Below are 18,213 nucleotides of genomic sequence, written 5' to 3' on the forward strand. Positions count from 1 at the left end.
TCAGACCATTTCTCCAATTTGTCCAGATCATTTTGAATTATGACCCTGTCCTCCAAAGCAGTTGCAATCCCTCCCAGTTTGGTATCATCCGCAAATTTAATATGCGTACTTTCTATGCCAATATCTAAGTCGTTAATGAAGATATTGAACAGAGCTGGTCCCAAAACAGACCCCTGCGGAACCCCACTCGTTATGCCTTTCCAGCAGGATTGGGAACCATTAATAACAACTTTCTGAGTACGGTTATCCAACCAGTTATGCACCCACCTTATAGTAGCCCCATCTAAATTGTATTTGCCTAGTTTATCAATAAGAATATCATGCGAGACCGTATCAAATGCCTTACTAAAGTCTAGGTATACCACATCCACAGCTTCTCCCTTATCCACAAGACTCGTTATCCTATCAAAGAAAGCTGTCAGATTGGTTTGACATGATTTGTTCTTTACAAATCCATGCTGGCTGTTCCCTATTACCTTACCACCTTCCAAGTGTTTGCAGATGATTTCCTTAATTACTTGCTCCATTATCTTCCCTGGCACAGAAGTTAAACTAACTGGTCTGTAGTTTCTATGGATGGGTGGCCATGCTTCTGCATGGCGTGGCGTGTTCACGGGCCTCAAGCAGAGGTAGAGGGTGCCTGTGACACACTGGCTTACCTATGTGGGTGTGTCTTCACCAGGACAATGCCTCCAAACTCCTGCTGGCCTTGATGGAGAGCAGACACGACAGTGAGAATGCCGAGCGGATCCTCATCAGCCTCCGGCCTCAGGAACTGGTAAGGGTGGGCAAGCAGGGCGGGATGCTCTAGGCCTGGGCATGACTGCCTTTTGGAGACATGCAGGACTTGTTAGAGATGGGGGAGAAGGTGGGAAGGGGCAGAGGTCTGAATCATTGGGACAGACTTAAAATTCCAGGAAGCCTTCGAGCCTAGATGGTTCTCCCTCCCCATCCTACTCACCCTTGCTCTTGACTTCCTTGGGTCAGGGCTGTGAGGTTGAGCCATGTGGTTGTGTACGGAATCAAGATGCACGTGTGCAGCTAGTCTCAGTGTAGTACTGTCAAAGGTAGTTTATCTGGCCTCCACTACCATGCTGTATGAGCACCTCACAATCTTTAGTGTATTTATCCTCCCAGCCCCCCCGGTGAGGTAGGGCACTGTTGTTATCCCCATTGTACAGGTGGGGAAACTGAGGCACAGCGAGATTAAGTGACTTGCCCAAGGTCACACAGGGAGTCTGTGGTAGAGCAGGGAACTAAACCCAAGTCTACCGCTAATCCATCCTTCCTCAGTGGAAGCTGTCTGACACACACACACACTCTCTTTTGTTGGTAGTCCATGGAGCCTTCCTTGGTTAGGGGAAAAAACAAATGGGGCAGGGAAGAGAAACAAAATATTATCGCTTCAGAGCGTCCCCAGGGCAGTGCAAAACCTTAGCCAGGTTGCTGGCTGGTGAAGTGCACAGCTGACTTCCTCCTGTGGTTGGTTGCCTTTACAGGTAGATGTAATTAAAAAAGCCTATCTCCAAGAGGAAGAGTGCGAGAACTCTGAGGTTTCCCCCCGGGAAGTCGGGCACAACATCTATATCTTGGCCTTACAGGTACCGTCTCTTCGGATGTTTCTCTATCGCAGGTGCCCCTCTGCAGAAGCCTCTCCTTTCTAAGGCTGGATTCCCCCAGTTCCTCCGTCCTGGGGTGTGGTGGCCTTTGTTCATTGGTTAGCATGGGATAGTCTTTCCAGGTTCCCCCCATATTTATTTAAATACTTTCTCAAGACAAACCTAGAAAGACCCAGTTCTGCTGGGATACCTGTGAAGTTCCAGTCTGGATCCATAAGTAGAAAGCTTGCTTGGGGCCTAGGAAAAGAAATTGGGTTCTTTGAGTCCTGACCTGCACCTTTGCTTGGTCCTTGACACCTTGGAGGGTTCCTTTCATTCAGAGCTAGATCAGTTTGTGCTGGCATATCACAGGTTAACGTCACTGCTCACGTAAGCAGGGCCGGCTCCAGCTTTTCTGCTGCCCCAAACGGCACAAAAAAAAAAAGACGAGCCGCAGCACTTCGGTGGCAGCTCAATCGCACTGCTTCTTCGGCGGCAGTTCGGTGGCGGGTCCTCCCTCTCTTCCTCTTTGGCGGCAATTCGGCGGCAGCTCAAAGAGGAAGAGAGGGAATGAGGGACCTGCCGCCAAATTCCCGCCGAAGACCTGGACATGTCGCCCCAATACCGGATGGAATGCCGCCCCTTTGAATTGGCCGCCCCAAGCACCTGCTTCCTACGCTGGTGCCTGGAGCCGGCCCTGCACGTAAGCTTGCCCCACACCATGGACTTCAACAAAGTTTCACCCACTTGCGTCAATGGTAAATTTGGGCCCCATAATCCACTATTCTGCTTATGTCCCAACAAGTCCTGTTGCCCTAGGCATATGAGCAGTGCTGTCCTCGGACAGATCAATGGTTCCTCTCATTTGGAATCCGGTGTCTGGCAGTGCCCGAGCTTCAGTGCATTAGCAGAAGGCAGAACCTCCTCCACGCCAACTGGGCAATTGTGCATTACCATAGGGCTGAAATCCTGACCCAGTACTACGGTGGCCAGCTTATTGCCTGAAGCATGGGGCCTGACATCCCTTGTTTTATGCTAGCTAGTGTCACTGCAGATGCTGTTCTTTCTTTATATGTATGAGGGCTAAATCCTGATCCAAGAGAAGTCAATGGCAAAATTTTCATTGGCTTTAGTTGGACCAGGATTTGGCACGTGTATGCCTCATCCTTACATGGCTTTTACACATCTAGCAAAGGATCCTCACATGTTCACAGGACATTCTGCCCTGCCGCGTCTGTCTCAGGCTCTTATTCGCTCCTCACTGTCCCTCTCTCTCTTTTCAGCTGTCTCGGCACAACAAGCAACTGCAGCATCTCCTGAAACCAGTGAAGCGAATCCAGGAGGAGGAAGAGGAGGGCATCTCCTCTATGGTATGAGAGATCCATGGAGTGAATGCAGGGTCTCCCCAGTGGCAGTGGGTTGCTAAGAAACTGCCCCAGGCCTGGTTAAGCAGAGTTTTCCATCCCTTAATCCTTGAGCTTTTCAGATATTCCCATGGGGATACAAAATTCACACCTCCGGTGGGGTTTGCATGGTGTTTGAGCCAAAACTACAAGCACAAGGGCATGTACTGCTATTATTACCCAGCTCATCAGGGTAATATTAAAGGAGAGTTCTGTAGAGCTCACGGGTGGCCGGTTCTGTTCTTAAGGGTCTATGTTCTCATGTTGCCATGGAGAAGGTCTGCTCCTATTAGTGCTGATGGGGGTTAAGCTTCCCTGGTGGTGTCCAGCTCCCACCTTGAGGTAGGAGGGTTGATCCTTTCGCTGTCATTTTCCTGCTTTGTGTGGCCCGGTCTCAGCTCCCGAACGCTACTCATCTGTAAAGCAATTTCCCTCGGGTGTTACAGGCATTGATTTGTAATTTAGGGATTAGCCCATTTGGGAGGTAATTATGCTAATGAGTTGAATTGCCATCCCTGGGAGGCTGGGGAGAGCGGCTGGGGCCCTTTATAAAGCTTTCCTTGATTTGCTTTTGGTAAATGGTGAGGAACCGTTGTTAAAGCCCAGGTAGAACAGAATCCCTCCGGCCTTTGCCAGCTGAAGACGCTGCCTTATTCTCCCCTCTACCCCAGCTCAGTTTAAACAACAAGCAGCTGACTCAGATGCTGAAATCAACGGCTCCCGTCCAGGAGGAAGAAGAGGACCCGCTGGCGTATTACGAGAAGCACACCTCCCAGATTGAGGTAGAACTTGTCCTGGTAGATTTCCCTTTCATGGACTAATGGCTGGCTAATTTAGGTCATGGGGCTTCACCTCCCTGTGTCTGCAGTTCATAGACACGCCTCATCATTGTCGTGCCCCGAAGATATAGGCTAGCACTTAAAGGTAGAGCAACTTAGCGGTGCCCAGCTATCTTCTTCCTACTGCCCTTCTTGTTTGTTGGGTCTCCAGCAGCACGTCTCGTCAGTGCTAGCATGGATTCCCACCACATGAGCCTTGTGCTGGTCAGGGATGTGTTCGTTCAGAGGTTCTCAAACTGGGGGTTGGGACCCCTCAGGGGGTCATGAGGCTATTACATGGGGGGAGTGCGAGCTTTGCCTCCAGCATTTATAATGGTGTTAAATATATAAACAAGTGTTTTTAATTTATAAGGGGGGTCGCACTCAGAGGCTTGCTATGTGAAAGGGGTCACCAGTACAAAAGTTGGAGAACCACTGTGTTAGCTGGATCAATCTGTGGGCGTGGCTTAGAATGAGTTGCAGTCTATGGATCCTTCACTGAGCTGGTGTGGGGCTGGTTCCTGGTTACACGGCAGAGCAAATAAAAGTGTGGTGCAGACAGGGCACTGATAGCACCCTGGTTTCTTTGCCTGCTCTATTCAGATTGTGCGTCTGGACCGGAGCATGGAGCAGATCATCTTCCCAGTGCCGAACATCTGCGAATTCGTCACCAGGGAGACCAAGTACCGGCTATTCACCACCACGGAACAAGACGAGCAGGGCAGCAAAGTCAGCGACTTCTTCGACCAGTCGTCCTTCCTCCACAACGAGATGGAATGGCAGAAGAAACTGCGCAGTAAGCACAAACTGGAGCTCCCCTGAGAACAGCAATGCTCTAAAACCGCCATGAGCTCCCCCAGCATCCCGTGCCCCTGGCTGCACGCAGTGCCCTGAAGTCTTCCATTGACAATATGTCCATGAGACTTTCCTCACTTGTAGCTTCCCGATCCCTTGTTGACTCTGAATCAGGCAACTGGAAGCAAATAAAAAATGCAGGGCCCCTCTAGGCTGCATGCTTCTAGACGCAAAACCAGGGAGAGTCTTTAGTGGAGTTCCTAAGTGGCCCAAAACAAATAGGGTATTGTAACATATTTAGCAAACAACATAAAGCAGAGAAAACGACACAGAGTGGAGAAGAGAGAGGGAAGTAACTCCCCTGCCATGGGATGTAATGACAGCTTGTTTTCAGAAGTAGCTGCTAAGCTTGGGTCCCTCTGTTTTAGGGTGCCAAGCCTCAGATACCCAGCCCTGATGTGCGGAGATGTTAAAACCCATGGAGGCAATTTAAGGCAGTTGGAGCAGTGGGTGCTCGGCATCTCTGAAAATCAGGCTCTGGTGTCTCAGGTTGGACACCCGAAGGCAGGCACCAGTTTTGAAAACATGGGCTTAAAGGAAACAGGAAGTGTACAGGTGGGAATTCCCTGTGCCGATTCACAAGGAAGAAGGGGATATGAAGTGACAAACATCTTGTCTTCTTATTAAGTGGCTGACTGGGCATTTGGGATCAGATGAACTTAAACACGCTGGCCAAAGCTGCTGTTACTGTTTAACAGTTGTCAGGGCACTCAATACTTGGCTCCCTTTTAGATTCCAGATGCACGTCCTGGTCCTAATCTTTAAATCCTTGAATGGACTTAGACCTAGCTCTCTTAGAGACCCTCTCACTCACTGTGACAGCTGTGATCAACAGGGACACTGTGACTGATGGAGCTGAGGGTACAGAGGCAGAGCACACAGCTGTGAAACTCCCTACCTCTGGGGGACAGGCTATGGCCAGGCGATGTCATATGGCGCGCTGTAAGAATTATTTCATCACACAAGGCTTTCCTTAGTAATGGAGGCTGCAGCTCGTGGAGACTGTCAAGAACAATCCCACTGAAGAAAGTGACATAACAAGGAAGGGCTCCGTCAGGCAGATGCTAGCCTTTTGATGATTTGTATTGCGTATACATACTATGAGGATTGGCACATCAGACATGCCTATATAGATGCATGCAAGGATGAATGGATGCCTAGGTATGAAAGACAGACTCGCCTTGCACGAATATCCAAGCCAGGGCTGGATGAATCAGCTTAAACCAAATCAGAACTGAACCATACCTTCATTCAACACTTGAATCCTTGAGGGTTGAAACGGTTCAGTGTGGAACCATTAGAGAGGTTGCTTTCAGGAAATCTCCTGCTGGAAATCTCCTTTCCAGAGAGCACTTAAATACAAGGAGACTGGTCTCTTGGGAGGTTTCCAGCTCACTTTTGCAGACTTGAGAGTTTGGATCCAGTTCAGATCAGCATCCGAACACTTGGGGCTTATTCATTTTAAAGTTCCATCTCACACTTATCAGGTTGCCTTTATTCATGAATCATGAGGAGATAACATATAAATGCCGGTAAGCAGCTAAGACTTATTATAGTAGCAGTGAAAACACTTGCAAAACCAAACAGAATTCTGTTAGTGATAAGACAGGAAGCAAGTTTTGAATTGGGATAGGAAATGGCTGGCAGTGCAGGCTGTTGGGGACTCCTGCGGGACGGAGAAGTGATGCCAAGAGAGCAGAGGCACTGTTTTTTGACACATGCAAATACCAGGAATGTAGGAAGTAATGAGAGAAAGACAAGAGGCGTGTAACACTGGAGCTGATTTTCATGTACCAGAGTGGGTCAAAGGTCTGAAGAGCCACGAAATGTGAGCAGTAACATTTTGAACTCACTTCCCCGTTTCAGCCAAATGCTGGGGACTTCTGCTACTGGTTGGAGGAAAAGGGAGGTCAGTCCCCCAGAGCATGTGTTGAATTGAGCCTGTTAAGTCTCTGGGAGAAGTTACGATCCATATCCAAGTCGCACATGATCAGCTGAGATTTACCGCGCAGTGTGTCACCTCCTACCTTCCTCTTCCTAGGCATGCCACTGATGTACTGGTTCTCCCGCAGAATGACTCTCTGGGGAAGCATTTCCTTCAACCTGGCTGTCTTCATCAACATCATCATTGCTTTCTTCTACCCCTATGTCGAAGCCACCTCTATGGGTAAGTGCTCCATCCACTTCTGTTCTTAGAAACCAAAGGAAAGGGCGTTCTCGTCCAAAGAGAGAACTGACACACACTGACCCCTTGGCAGATACAATCTCACCAGCCTCATTCCCGGCCAAAGCTGCTCAGTATCTTCCTCTGTTTCCTCTTCACCCTCGAAAGCCCGCTGCATTTGAAAGCCTGCGGCTGTGAGTCTCCGAGCCTGGCTCTACAGACTTGGGCTCGTGCTATGGCATTAAAAAGCAGTCGGGCTCAAGCTCTGAAGCCCGGGGAGGGGGTGAGCCGCAGAGCCTGAGTCCTGGCTGAGCCACAACGTCTACACTGCTGTTTGTAGCCCCGTAGCGTGCGTCTGTAGACCCAAGCCCTGAGACTCACTGTCGCAGTGTAGACATCCCCTGAGAGGGAGGGAATGTTGTCTCAGACTGAGAGCAGGGGACTGAGAGCCAGGACTCCTGGATTCTATTCTTGACTCTGCCACTAACTTGTTCTGTGTCCTTGAGAAACTCACTTCTCTCTGTGTGTCAGTCTCCCCGTTTATAAAATGGGGATAATAATGAGATAACTCTTGTGTTATGAAGCTTCATTTATTGGTGTTTTTAAAGAGCTCTGAGATCTCAGGTGAAAGGTGCAAGAAAAGCATTAATGTATTAATAATAAAATAATACATGTAATGAATATTAAGAACTATCTTATTCTGTGTTACTTTTTGTACCCAGGGATGTTTCTTTTCTTTTTCTTTCAATGACTGGCTCTTTAGTTTTGAGGGATAATTCCTCTCTGATGTTTGCTATGGATTGACACAGTGTGACCAGTTGATCATATGTGTTTGATTTCCATGCCCTTTAACAATGGTGTCCCTTTTCTTCCCAGGAGTGTTGGATTCCCCACTGACCTCCCTGCTCTTCTGGTTTCTGATCTGCTTCTCCGTCATGGCCCTATTTACCCGGCGCTACGGCGTCAGACCGCTCCTCGTGGCGTTGATCCTGCGATCGATCTATTACTTAGGGATTGGGCTCACGCTGAACATCCTGGGAGCTCTCAATGTAAGTTACCTGGGGAAGGTTAGTGCAGCACCCCTAAACCCAGGCTCAATCTGTCGAGTTGGGCTCCTAGCAATGAAAATCAGTGGCCACCGGAAATGTAGCTGTAGGTATCTGGGCGGAATCCTGCGTCCATTGGCATTCACATGAAGTCAGTGGATTTTCAGTGCTGTAACTGGGAGAGCATTCACCCTCTACTGTCATTGTATATTGAGTTCACAAAGGCAAACTGTCTTAATATACAGCACTCACCCACCCTGTTTCCTTGTGATTGTTCCCTAGCTGACCAACAAGATTGTGTTCGTGGTGAGCTTCGTGGGCAACCGTGGGACATTTATCCGGGGCTACAAAGCCATGATCATGGATATGGAGTTTCTCTACCATGTGGCCTACATTGTGACCAGCATTCTGGGGCTCTTTGTACACGAACTCTTCTACAGCATCTTGGTACGGTAAACTCGGTTGTTAGGGAAACGTACGTAGCACAGCCATGCCCAGTGGGGAACTGAAAGATTCCTGTCCAGTGTTATTTCTGTGGGGCAGCCTTTCTGCTTTTTGCCTATATGTATTTTATCTGCATCTCTTTCTATCATCGACCTTTGATCTGGGTCAGCTAGGAGGCAATGTGATCTACTAGTTAGAGTAAGGGATTGCAAGCCGGGACTCCTGGGTTCTATTTCTGGCTCGACTGTTGTGTACAAGTCACTTCTGCCCAGATCCTCAAAGCTATTTAGGAACCTAACTCCCATTGATTTCAATAGGAGTTAGGTATTTACCGCTTTGTTCTCAGTCTGCTCACCAGTAAAACGGGGATGGTACTGACTGCCCGCTGGGAAATTTAGTTAGCGTTTGTCGAGTACTCTGAGATCCTAGGCTACAAGGTGCTATAGAAAGACCAGATGTTATCCCAAAAAGCCCGCTGCTGCATTTGTCCCCTTGCTAATTAAACTCCACATGGGCATGCTTTGTCCATTTCAGCTCTTTGACTTGATCTACCGTGAGGAGACCTTGTTCAACGTCATCAAAAGCGTGACGCGGAATGGGCGCTCCATCCTGCTGACCGCCCTCCTGGCTCTCATCCTCGTCTACCTCTTCTCCATCGTGGGTTTCCTCTTCCTGAAAGACGACTTCATCATGGAGGTGGATCGGCTGCCTGACAACAAGTCCAAAGGTCTCTCCAGCTTGCCCGGCCACACAGCGAGTGTCGGTCGTGGTGTGGGGGGCAGAGCGGGGGGATAGGTAGCGCTGGGTTCTCTTCCAGATTTTGCCATTGACTCCCTGCGTGACCTGGCACACAAGTCACTTCCCATGCCGACCTTCAGTTTCCCCATCTGTAAAATGGGGGAAATAACACCTCTTTCACAAAGGAGATGTGAGATGTAATGTTTTAAGGGTCAAAATCCTGGTCCCACTGAGCATCCGGGTGGTAGAGAATACAGCAGCTCCCGGAGACTTCAGGGAACCAGCACTGCATTCTGGGGAACCAGGAATTTGGGGGTAAAAGGGAATGTGGTACTGGTTCTGGGCAGATACAATGGAAGCTTCAGGACTGTAGCTGTCCTCTAAAGACCCCCCGCGTTTGAAAACTGAGCAGGGGATTCAGGGCTGAAAAGATCCCAGGACATCCATTCCCAGGTTGAATGGAAGTCTGGGCACAGCGTGTGCAGCTAGACAGTCCCGTTCCCATTGCCAAAAGGGCTCAGCGCGGACAGTGTGTCAGTGACGGGAGCTCTAGGACTGGAGTTTGGGGGGGATAAGTGGGAACCCAAAAGAACCTTTCCCAAATAGCCTTTCGAGCTGCAGCTAAGGGGCGGTGAAGGAGAGGCCCCAATCAGAGGAAAGACAAGTGGTTCTCAAGCCAATACTCTGACGATGACACAGTCTCTTGTGCTTCCAGACGGCCCCTTGGGGATGCAAAGGAACATGGAGGCTTTTATGGAGTCGTGCAGTGATGACAAAATTAGCTGCTCTGCAGTGCCTGATGTGCTGAGAGGTAAGTATCTTACACTAGTAGAAACACTGACGATAGAGGAGGGAGATTCCCACCTTCCCAGCCTGTGCTCCTAGGTAGGAATCCCACTGAATTAAGACAGAGCCGGTGGAAATCAGAACATCAATAGAGCGAGGTGGTGCCCTCTCATTTGTCAGTCAGCTGGGCAAAATCCAGCCCCTTTAAAAGAGTCACTTAGAAGCAGCCCACTACCTAACAAGTAGCTAAGCCATGTCCCTTCAGAGTGAGTCTGGCCCCAGCCTAGCAAGGGTTAAAATGGTGAGCTGGACAAGCATGGGAAAGGAGGGATTTCAGAGGGAGCTCGAGTCATCAAAGCAGACAGGCTGGTTCTGCTCAACTCTTCCAGGTTACAAGTTAATATCATAGCATCAAGGTGCTCACCAAGTTCTAGTTTCCTTCCACTGAATGAAGAGGGAATAACCATCTCCTTGTGTTGTTAACGGGCCGAGCAGCAAAATATTCTCCAAGGAGAGACCCCTCCCGCTAACTAGTGTGCAAAACACAGTTGCTGGAACACTGTTAGCCAGTCGATTTTCTCTGGGCACGTTCTGCTGCTGGCTCAGGTATATACCGTGACCACCTGCTTCCAGGAGATAAAAGTAAAAGGAGGAAAGAAAAGCCCTTAGAGAGACTCCAAAGCCAGTGACCTAAGGCTTCTCTGTTCTGCTTGGCTCCCTCCAGTGGGCTGATCTCTTTATCTGCTCTCTCCTGACTGGTTTATGCTTGTGTTCCAGATGATGAGGAGGATAACTCAGAGCGTGCCTGCGACACGCTGCTCATGTGCATTGTCACTGTCCTGAATCACGGCCTGAGGAATGGAGGGGGAGTGGGTGACATTCTCAGGAAGCCATCCAAGGATGTGAGTTAACTCGGCACTCTGGGCAAACTCCGGTCCAGGGCCGATTCCCTTTTCTCCTGCAGAGACCTGTCATGTTCACGGCTATATGTATGTCTCCCTCCCTCATCCCTGTACATGCTTCTGATGCTGCCAGACCTATCCCCTGCCCCACTCATCTCTCCATTTATACACTGACTTACCCCTCTAATTAATTTCTCACCTTTTCTTCATTACCCATCTTATGCATTATCTCTTCCATCCCCTATGCTTGTGCCTCTTTCTATGCCACCATTCCCATCAATACTCCAAATTTTCTTCATGACATGGAATTTAGATCTTAGCCCCTCAACTAGCCTCCCCCTACCTTGGCCTTAAGCCATTTCTCCGGCCATTGTAAGGAAGCAGCATGAGCTAATGACTATTAGAGCAAAGGGCTGGAAGGGAGAAGTATCATGTTTTGTTTATGGCTATTTTCCTTCTGTCCTTTGCAGGAGTCCTTGTTCCCCGCTCGGGTTATCTACGACCTCCTCTTCTTCTTCATTGTCATCATCATTGTCCTCAACCTTATCTTTGGTGTCATCATAGACACCTTTGCTGATCTGAGGAGTGAGAAGCAAAAGAAGGAAGAAATTCTTAAGACCACGTGTTTCATATGTGGTGAGTTCCAGGGCAAAAAACATCACACAAACACATGTGCTCCCCAACCAAGATCCTCACAGGATCAAGCCCTTAACTTGTGTATTCCAGTAGCAGCTGTTTATTTTAAGAGTGCGAAGAGGGGAAAAATGGGAGTTGTCCTTTTTGTGCTTCTTTATTATGTGTAAAGAAGACTTGATTTATTTTTTCACATTTGTTTGTGTTAGAAATTGGGCTCTTGTCTATCCTAGAAGACTCCATGGATCACTGAAGAACTAGCAGCTTAGATAAAAGAAATGAACCTCATTAGTTGAGAGAGGAAATAATTTTTGTAATTCAAACTGTTGCTTTTTGTTAAATAAGTATTAACTAAAACACTCTGGAGTAATGTGTTCTTTGTGAAGGGTTTGTCACTCCTCCGAACCCTTAAATTCTGGGCTGAGAAAGCTCTCAGTCCTCATCTGAGTAACCCAAGAAGTCCTCCCAGAAAAAGGGGAGAGGGAGAAAACAGAATTGACTTTCCTGATCTTACTAAGAAAAAACATGCAGGGAAAAAACCTTCTCAGGCCACGTTTGTGCATCAAAAAGCAAAACAAAAAACGGAAGTATTCCCCTTATTTTGGGGGGCACGGGAATCAAAATGTAAATAATAATAATAAAAAAAAAAAGCACAGCACAAACCCAATTTTTCCTACTTTGTAGATCATGTTTAAGAGAGACCCGTTTTTATGCTAGAAGTTTAGATTTGGTATACAGGAAATGTATTTAGTAGCACTTTAAATAGTATTCGAAATACACAGCTAGGTAATTTGTCTAATATAAGCTGGGATGCTTATTGTATGTTAAATACCACCTAATTATTAAAAGCGCCCTTTGAAATTCACACCTAGGATAGGATGCAATTATCTGTTCTTCCTTTTACCCTTTCTTTTTTTTCTTTTCAATTCCTCTTTTCTCCACTGCCTCTCCCAGGTCTCGAAAGGGACAAGTTTGATAATAAGACTGTGTCCTTCGAAGAGCACATTAAATATGAGCACAACATGTGGAACTACTTGTACTTCATCGTGCTGGTGCGAGTGAAGAATAAGACTGACTACACAGGGCCCGAGAGTTACGTGGCACAAATGATTAAGGTGAGTGTTGCCTAAGACCGGGCCTCACACACAGTGGCGACGTGTCTCCCCCAAGGAAAAAATTTTTTTATAAAGGACTTGTTGAGAAAACTTACTTGTTTTCAAAAGAACACTTCCAATTTTTTTTTTTTTTTTTTTTTTAATTTTGTAAAAGCCTCTCACTTCTTCCTTGTATGATTATTTCCAATTTGGGCCCAGCTAACCAGGCGTCATTTGTTGGGTATTCTATATTCAACTACTGGATATTCAAAGAAGTCAGGACTTAATGAAAAGCAGAACTGGGAGCAACCTAGTTATCGTGAACTCAAGGCAGTGACAAAGGTTGGGGGAGGAGGGCAGGAAGGTATAGGAAAACCTTTGAATGTCCTACAGTCAAACTTAGGGGATTGCTTTGTGTCTGGAAGTCTACAAAAAAAAAAAAAAATGGGAAAATTAATGGGCTATTAATGAGAATCCTTAAAGGCACTGGGGAGCCCAGGCTCTTAAATGTTTCTACTAGACCCTTAGCACAGTCAGGGTTTATAGGGCCAATTACCCAGTTCTTGTGAATTAGCACTTATGCTCAAATCAAGCTCCCCCATCATTTCAGAACAAGAACCTGGACTGGTTCCCACGGATGCGAGCCATGTCGTTGGTCAGCAACGAAGGGGAAGGGGAACAGAACGAGATCCGGAGCCTTCAAGACAAGCTCAACTCCACTATGAAGCTGGTGTCTCACCTCACTTCACAGCTGAATGAGCTGAAAGAGCAGGTATTATAGTTTAAACAGGGATGCTTCAGAATGGGGATGGCTTAATGGTAGAGCACAAATCCCAAGCAGTAGAGCAGGATCCACAGTAACTGAAACATGTTTCTAAGGTAGCATGCAAAGATGGCCTGAGTCAGAATCAATGGATGCAGCCTCAGGCAGACCTTCCATAATCGGCACAGCTGGGGAGGGGAAAGAAAAGGTTTTAGCAGCTCATTGGGTCGGGGGCACTTGGCCCAAGAGTTTCCCTTAATAGCTAAGTTCCTCACCAGCTGCATGAGGACACAGCTAGACTCCCCCTCTGTCAGGAAAACGACATCCTAAAGCACAACTCTCTCTCCTTGGTTCTCTCATCGACATATTCCCAAAAGAACATAAGAACATCCATACTGGCTCAGACCTATGGTTCCATCTAGCCCAGTATCCTGTCTCCGACAGTGGCCAGTTCCAGATGCTTCGGATGGACCAAACAGAACAGGGCAATTTTGAGTGATCCATCCGGTCAGCCAGCCCCAGCTTCTGGCAGTCAGAGGTTTAGGGGCACCCAAAGCATGAGGTTTCTAATAGCCAATGATGGACCTATCCTCCATGAACTTAGCTAATTATTTTTAACCCAGTTATACCTTTGGCCTTTACAACATCCCCTGGTAACGAATTCCACAGGTTGACTGTGGATTGCGTGAAGAAGTACTTTCTTATGTTTGTTTTAAACCTGCTGCCTGTTAATTTCAGTGGGTGACCCCTGGTTCTTGTGTTATGTGACGGGTTAAATAACACTTTCTTATATACTTTCGCCACATCATTCATGATTTTATAGACCTTAGTCGTCTCTTTTCTAAGATGAACATCCTAGTCTTTTTAATCTCTCCTCATATGGAGGCTGTTCCATACCCCAGGATGCAGTGCAGAGTAGGGCTTTCTTTGGCACCTGCTTAGCAGCATCCCTGGAAGTTGAAAGCCCTTGGCAGGTGTATGTTTGACCCCAGCCTAAGGCTTGGGCCTCTTAGCGTGGATAAAGTGGGAAAAGGAACAAGACCAGTGTCCCTGACTACATTGTGTCCTTATTTTAACTCTAGATGACGGAGCAAAGGAAGCGCAGACAGCGGATCGGTTTTGTGGATGCCCAGAACACCTTGAATCACTGAGGCACACAAAAAGCATCAGCTTCACCAACCGACTAAATACATGTTATCAGCTAACAAGGATGTATTCACTGGAGTCTGCGCATAGATCACATCTTCAGAAGCTGGACCAAAGCCTAGAAGGTTACAGCTGTAAGGTTTCAACACCAGCCTTTTCCTTCTCCATTACATCTCTGCAAACATTTTGCCCAGCAACAGACAGGAACCACTAACTTACCAGATTTCCTCACTGTATCTGGACCCATAATTTATCCTAATGCCCTCAAAGGAAGGTTTATTATTTGGGACTTTGGTTCCTCATTGCAATAACTTTTTATTCTGTAACGTGAATTATCTTTCTTTATCTCCAGGCACTACATTTTGGTGGCTACCCTGCTCCAGAGAGGATAGCATTAATATTGTTACTAGCAATTATAGAGTTACAATATTTAACTTATTCCAAGTAGTCAGTGGAAAGTCCATAGTAGATGTGGAACTTTGCAACCCAGACATCTTGTTCACTATACCTCGCAACGCTGATTTTCCTTCATTTTAAGAATCGCATCTATTGCTGGGGTGCAGTAAACTCAACGAGATTTATTGATAGTACAACGCATCTGATGAGGATGAGTAACAGCAAAGCTGTTGCTAGCATGACAGTCTTATCTTCTGTGGACAGACTTTATTTGGGCAGTAGTGGGAAATTGCAGGTTTACAGCAGTTCACTGTGAAGAGGTATTCTGTGTTTATTTCATCTCTAATGTGATGTTTTACAAACTTTTTATTTTGTTGTTACTTAACTAATATGTAAATTGCCTTAACTAAGTTAACACAAAATCAAGTCATAGTAAAAGCTGAAATGAGGTCAAAAAACCTCTTCTCACCACTCTGAGAGCTGTTATGCATTAATCATATTTATAATACAGTAGCATCCAGAAGTCTCGATTCTGTTTAGGGCCATATTAGGCAGGGTGCTGTGTGAATACAGGTCCCCAGCCCAGAGGAAACTCGGTTCAGAGAATGGTGATGGGTGCTATACACATACAAAGATCTCTTATTGCAGAGCTACCATAAACACCACAGCTTGTCTGCTGAAGTTTTAGACTAGATCCCACTGCAGGTTTCAAATGGTTTCAGTTCTTGCCAGGGGAAAACTGTTCAAAGGCCTAACAGCAAGAGGCCATTACTTCTTCCCAGAGCCAGGCATAGTGCAGGTACACGTTTTAGATATACATTCTTGCCCCTCCAAGCAGCTTTGTAGCTGCATCAACACAGAGCAGTTCTCTGCCTCCCAGGAACAGACACTGATGCCGCTACTGAAGTATGCAGTAGCTTTTAAGGAGGATTGCAAATAGGCCACAGTAGATGGAGTGATCAGATTTTGAACTTGGATCAATGACACTGAGATGCAAAGTCATTAACATCCATTCTTAAACCACTGGATGTGCAAGACACTGACACATGCAATAGCGCACACGCACACAAGAATTTGTGAATACCTAGTCAGAAGAGGACCACCATAACAAGACGTTAGTGGCTGTGTCATATTAAGATTATAACTAAAAGATTATAACCACCTAACAGCGGTTCTGTCACCACTCTGTCCAAACAGGCACATCTGCCCTGCCCCTGACTCTCTCACCTCGGATAGTGTCTCATTTTCCATACAAACACACTGTCCCGTGCAACTAGTATATCCGTTCTGAACCCATTTTGGAGATGCCAAGTTCAGTCCCAGATTTTAGAACAATGGAGGGCCTCAGGCATAGTTCTGAATGCTTTTGCTAAGAGGAATGAATGGCTTTAATCATCACGGCAATATACAGTGCTTTAGGAATATGTACAGAGGGGGGCTGGGGAGAGAGGTTATAACTTTGAGTCCTCTTCAGCATTCTTGGCAGAGAACTTCTCTCGCAGTTTTTTCCATTTACCTTTTTTCATTTCCTCCATCTGTTTCCCGCTGTCTGCAATGGGGGAAGAAGAGGGAAGGCAGAAAAGCAGATGAGATTTCTGTTCAACAAACTCCTTTGTCTGACTTCTCCTAGCTTCAATCTAACGAGTTTGTATTTCAGTGCCTGGAGGCAAGTTTATTTTCTCAAACACAGGGGCAGTCCTTGCCATGCCCAACAACAAATAGTCAGTTTCCACACGCTGCTGTCAAAGTTAGGAACCGGAGCAGAGTAAAGCTACAACTGCACCTGACAAATACATTGGCTGAGTGTATTTGTGCATAGCAGCACCCCTTTTTCTCTAAAAGGCTCCCTGCTATTAGGGAAGATGTAAAGAGCAAAATTAAACCTTTGAGAAGATAACTGAGAACTACTGAAACAAACTTGTTGAATATTAGCACTTTTAATACATATGGTGTGGCAGGCATAGAGTAAGTTTCTTCCCCGCAGCCCTGCTTCTGAACCTTAAGTATGACCTGAACAGAAACTATCAGTGCAGCAAACCCAGGTGCTGATCAACATCTGACCAACATGCTCATTTTACCTGAGTATGGAGATCCCCTGAGTTTTTCTACCATGGGCACAGTAGTAGTACTTCTCACTTAACACTACCAACCACAGGGATTCCCCAAAACTAGGTGATATAGAGAACTGAATCGTAAATGTATTTTTTTTTCTTTACTGGGAAGGTATTGCTTGCAAGAAGTGCCACACCAAGAGCCCTGAGGAGTGAAATTCTGTTTATCCCTTGGACCAGGTAACAGCAGTGCAAGCTATTCCTGTAAGCCTGAGTGGGGGAAGAGTAATCACAGACTAATCAAACAGAACCTCGTTACCTGTTGCTAGGACCAGCTTGCATTCTTCCACTGTCACTCCAGTGAAGCTCGTATCTTTTAGGCGTGGATACTTCCCAAACAAAACAAAACAAGAATTTACTGACTCAACAGCACTCTTTCTCTGCTCCCTCCTCAAGCCCGTGCTTTGCTTATCCTTATCCATCTGCTAAGTCCTAAGCACAACATTCCTGTTGAAATACTAGCAGCGGAAAGAGTCACAGTGCCACCTTGTGGCCTTTAGGCTCATCGCCAGCAAAGCTCAAACACAAATCAGGTTAGACATGACTGAACTTTTCGAAGGCTTGTGCTGCTCAAAATGAGTTCAGCTTTGTTGTTCACAGTGAAGGTGCCAGCCAGCCCCATAGACGGCTTGTTATTAATACTTCTATTATAGGTTTCAGAGTAACAGCCGTGTTAGTCTGTATCCGCAAAAAGAAGAACAGGAGTATTTGTGGCACCTTAGAGACTAACAAATTTATTAGAGCATAAGCTTTCGTGGACTACAGCCCACTTCTATTACAGCAGCACTCAAAAGCCGCTATCCCATTGGTGGCCCCAGGGTGCTGTACAGACACATGGTCCCTGGCCTGAAGAGCTCACCTTGTTTTTATAGAAATTGGTGTGGATTCTGACTAAACTCTCATACATTTGGTCACAGTTTGCAGGGTCAGCAATCTGAAAAGGAACATAAACATTATGAACCTCTACTTCTCACGTGCACAACAAATGCTTCTCCTTGTAAGTAACAGGCCACGTGCAAAATGAGAAGAGGACCCCTTAACAACGGAACATAAGTGGGAGTATCCTGTACAATTGCTACAGGTTCAAGGATAAAAACTATGTTCTCGCTCCTCCTGCTGCCTGCCAGCTGGTCCTATACAGGCAACAAAGCGTGGAACCCTCTAGTAAAAATGATAAAACTCTGCTCGTAAGGATTTGCTGGATCAAATGTGAACAAAATAGTCAATGGTAAAGAAATAGAGCTGGACAGTTTTCTCCTCATGCCCATCCGCCACTACTGTAATGTGCAATAAAGGCTCCTTCACTCAAATAGTCT

The 18,213-nt window shown here is 46.6% G+C and overlaps 2 protein-coding genes across 3 annotated transcripts in view; one reads left to right on the plus strand and one right to left on the minus strand.

The window, feature by feature from the left end:
- The window catches only part of ITPR3 (inositol 1,4,5-trisphosphate receptor type 3), a 106,728-nt gene extending 91,468 nt beyond the window's left edge, over nucleotides 1-15,260 (plus strand). For both annotated transcript variants that reach the window (XM_034767387.1, XM_034767386.1), the window contains exons 44-58: nucleotides 683-778; nucleotides 1,500-1,601; nucleotides 2,882-2,968; nucleotides 3,673-3,783; nucleotides 4,423-4,615; nucleotides 6,716-6,841; nucleotides 7,715-7,887; nucleotides 8,167-8,331; nucleotides 8,863-9,055; nucleotides 9,782-9,877; nucleotides 10,630-10,754; nucleotides 11,225-11,390; nucleotides 12,342-12,502; nucleotides 13,092-13,253; nucleotides 14,327-15,260. In XM_034767387.1, coding sequence (XP_034623278.1) covers nucleotides 683-778; nucleotides 1,500-1,601; nucleotides 2,882-2,968; nucleotides 3,673-3,783; nucleotides 4,423-4,615; nucleotides 6,716-6,841; nucleotides 7,715-7,887; nucleotides 8,167-8,331; nucleotides 8,863-9,055; nucleotides 9,782-9,877; nucleotides 10,630-10,754; nucleotides 11,225-11,390; nucleotides 12,342-12,502; nucleotides 13,092-13,253; nucleotides 14,327-14,395 — 2,025 coding nt within the window. In that variant the 3' untranslated portion in view covers nucleotides 14,396-15,260. The remainder of the gene's footprint in view (nucleotides 1-682; nucleotides 779-1,499; nucleotides 1,602-2,881; nucleotides 2,969-3,672; nucleotides 3,784-4,422; nucleotides 4,616-6,715; nucleotides 6,842-7,714; nucleotides 7,888-8,166; nucleotides 8,332-8,862; nucleotides 9,056-9,781; nucleotides 9,878-10,629; nucleotides 10,755-11,224; nucleotides 11,391-12,341; nucleotides 12,503-13,091; nucleotides 13,254-14,326) is intronic.
- An 880-nt stretch (nucleotides 15,261-16,140) lies between these two features.
- LOC117875865 (ubiquinol-cytochrome-c reductase complex assembly factor 2) lies at nucleotides 16,141-17,831 on the minus strand (the record flags this gene model as incomplete). Its single annotated transcript, XM_034767388.1, is given in 3 exon segments — nucleotides 16,141-16,335; nucleotides 17,157-17,226; nucleotides 17,757-17,831. Coding segments are annotated over 3 exon segments (243 nt in total), but the record flags the coding sequence as incomplete, so codon positions are not given.
- Between the last annotated feature and the right edge of the window lie 382 nt (nucleotides 17,832-18,213).

The sequence above is a fragment of the Trachemys scripta genome, chromosome 4 (genome assembly GCF_013100865.1).
Source record: "Trachemys scripta elegans isolate TJP31775 chromosome 4, CAS_Tse_1.0, whole genome shotgun sequence".
Lineage (NCBI taxonomy): Eukaryota > Metazoa > Chordata > Testudines > Emydidae > Trachemys > Trachemys scripta.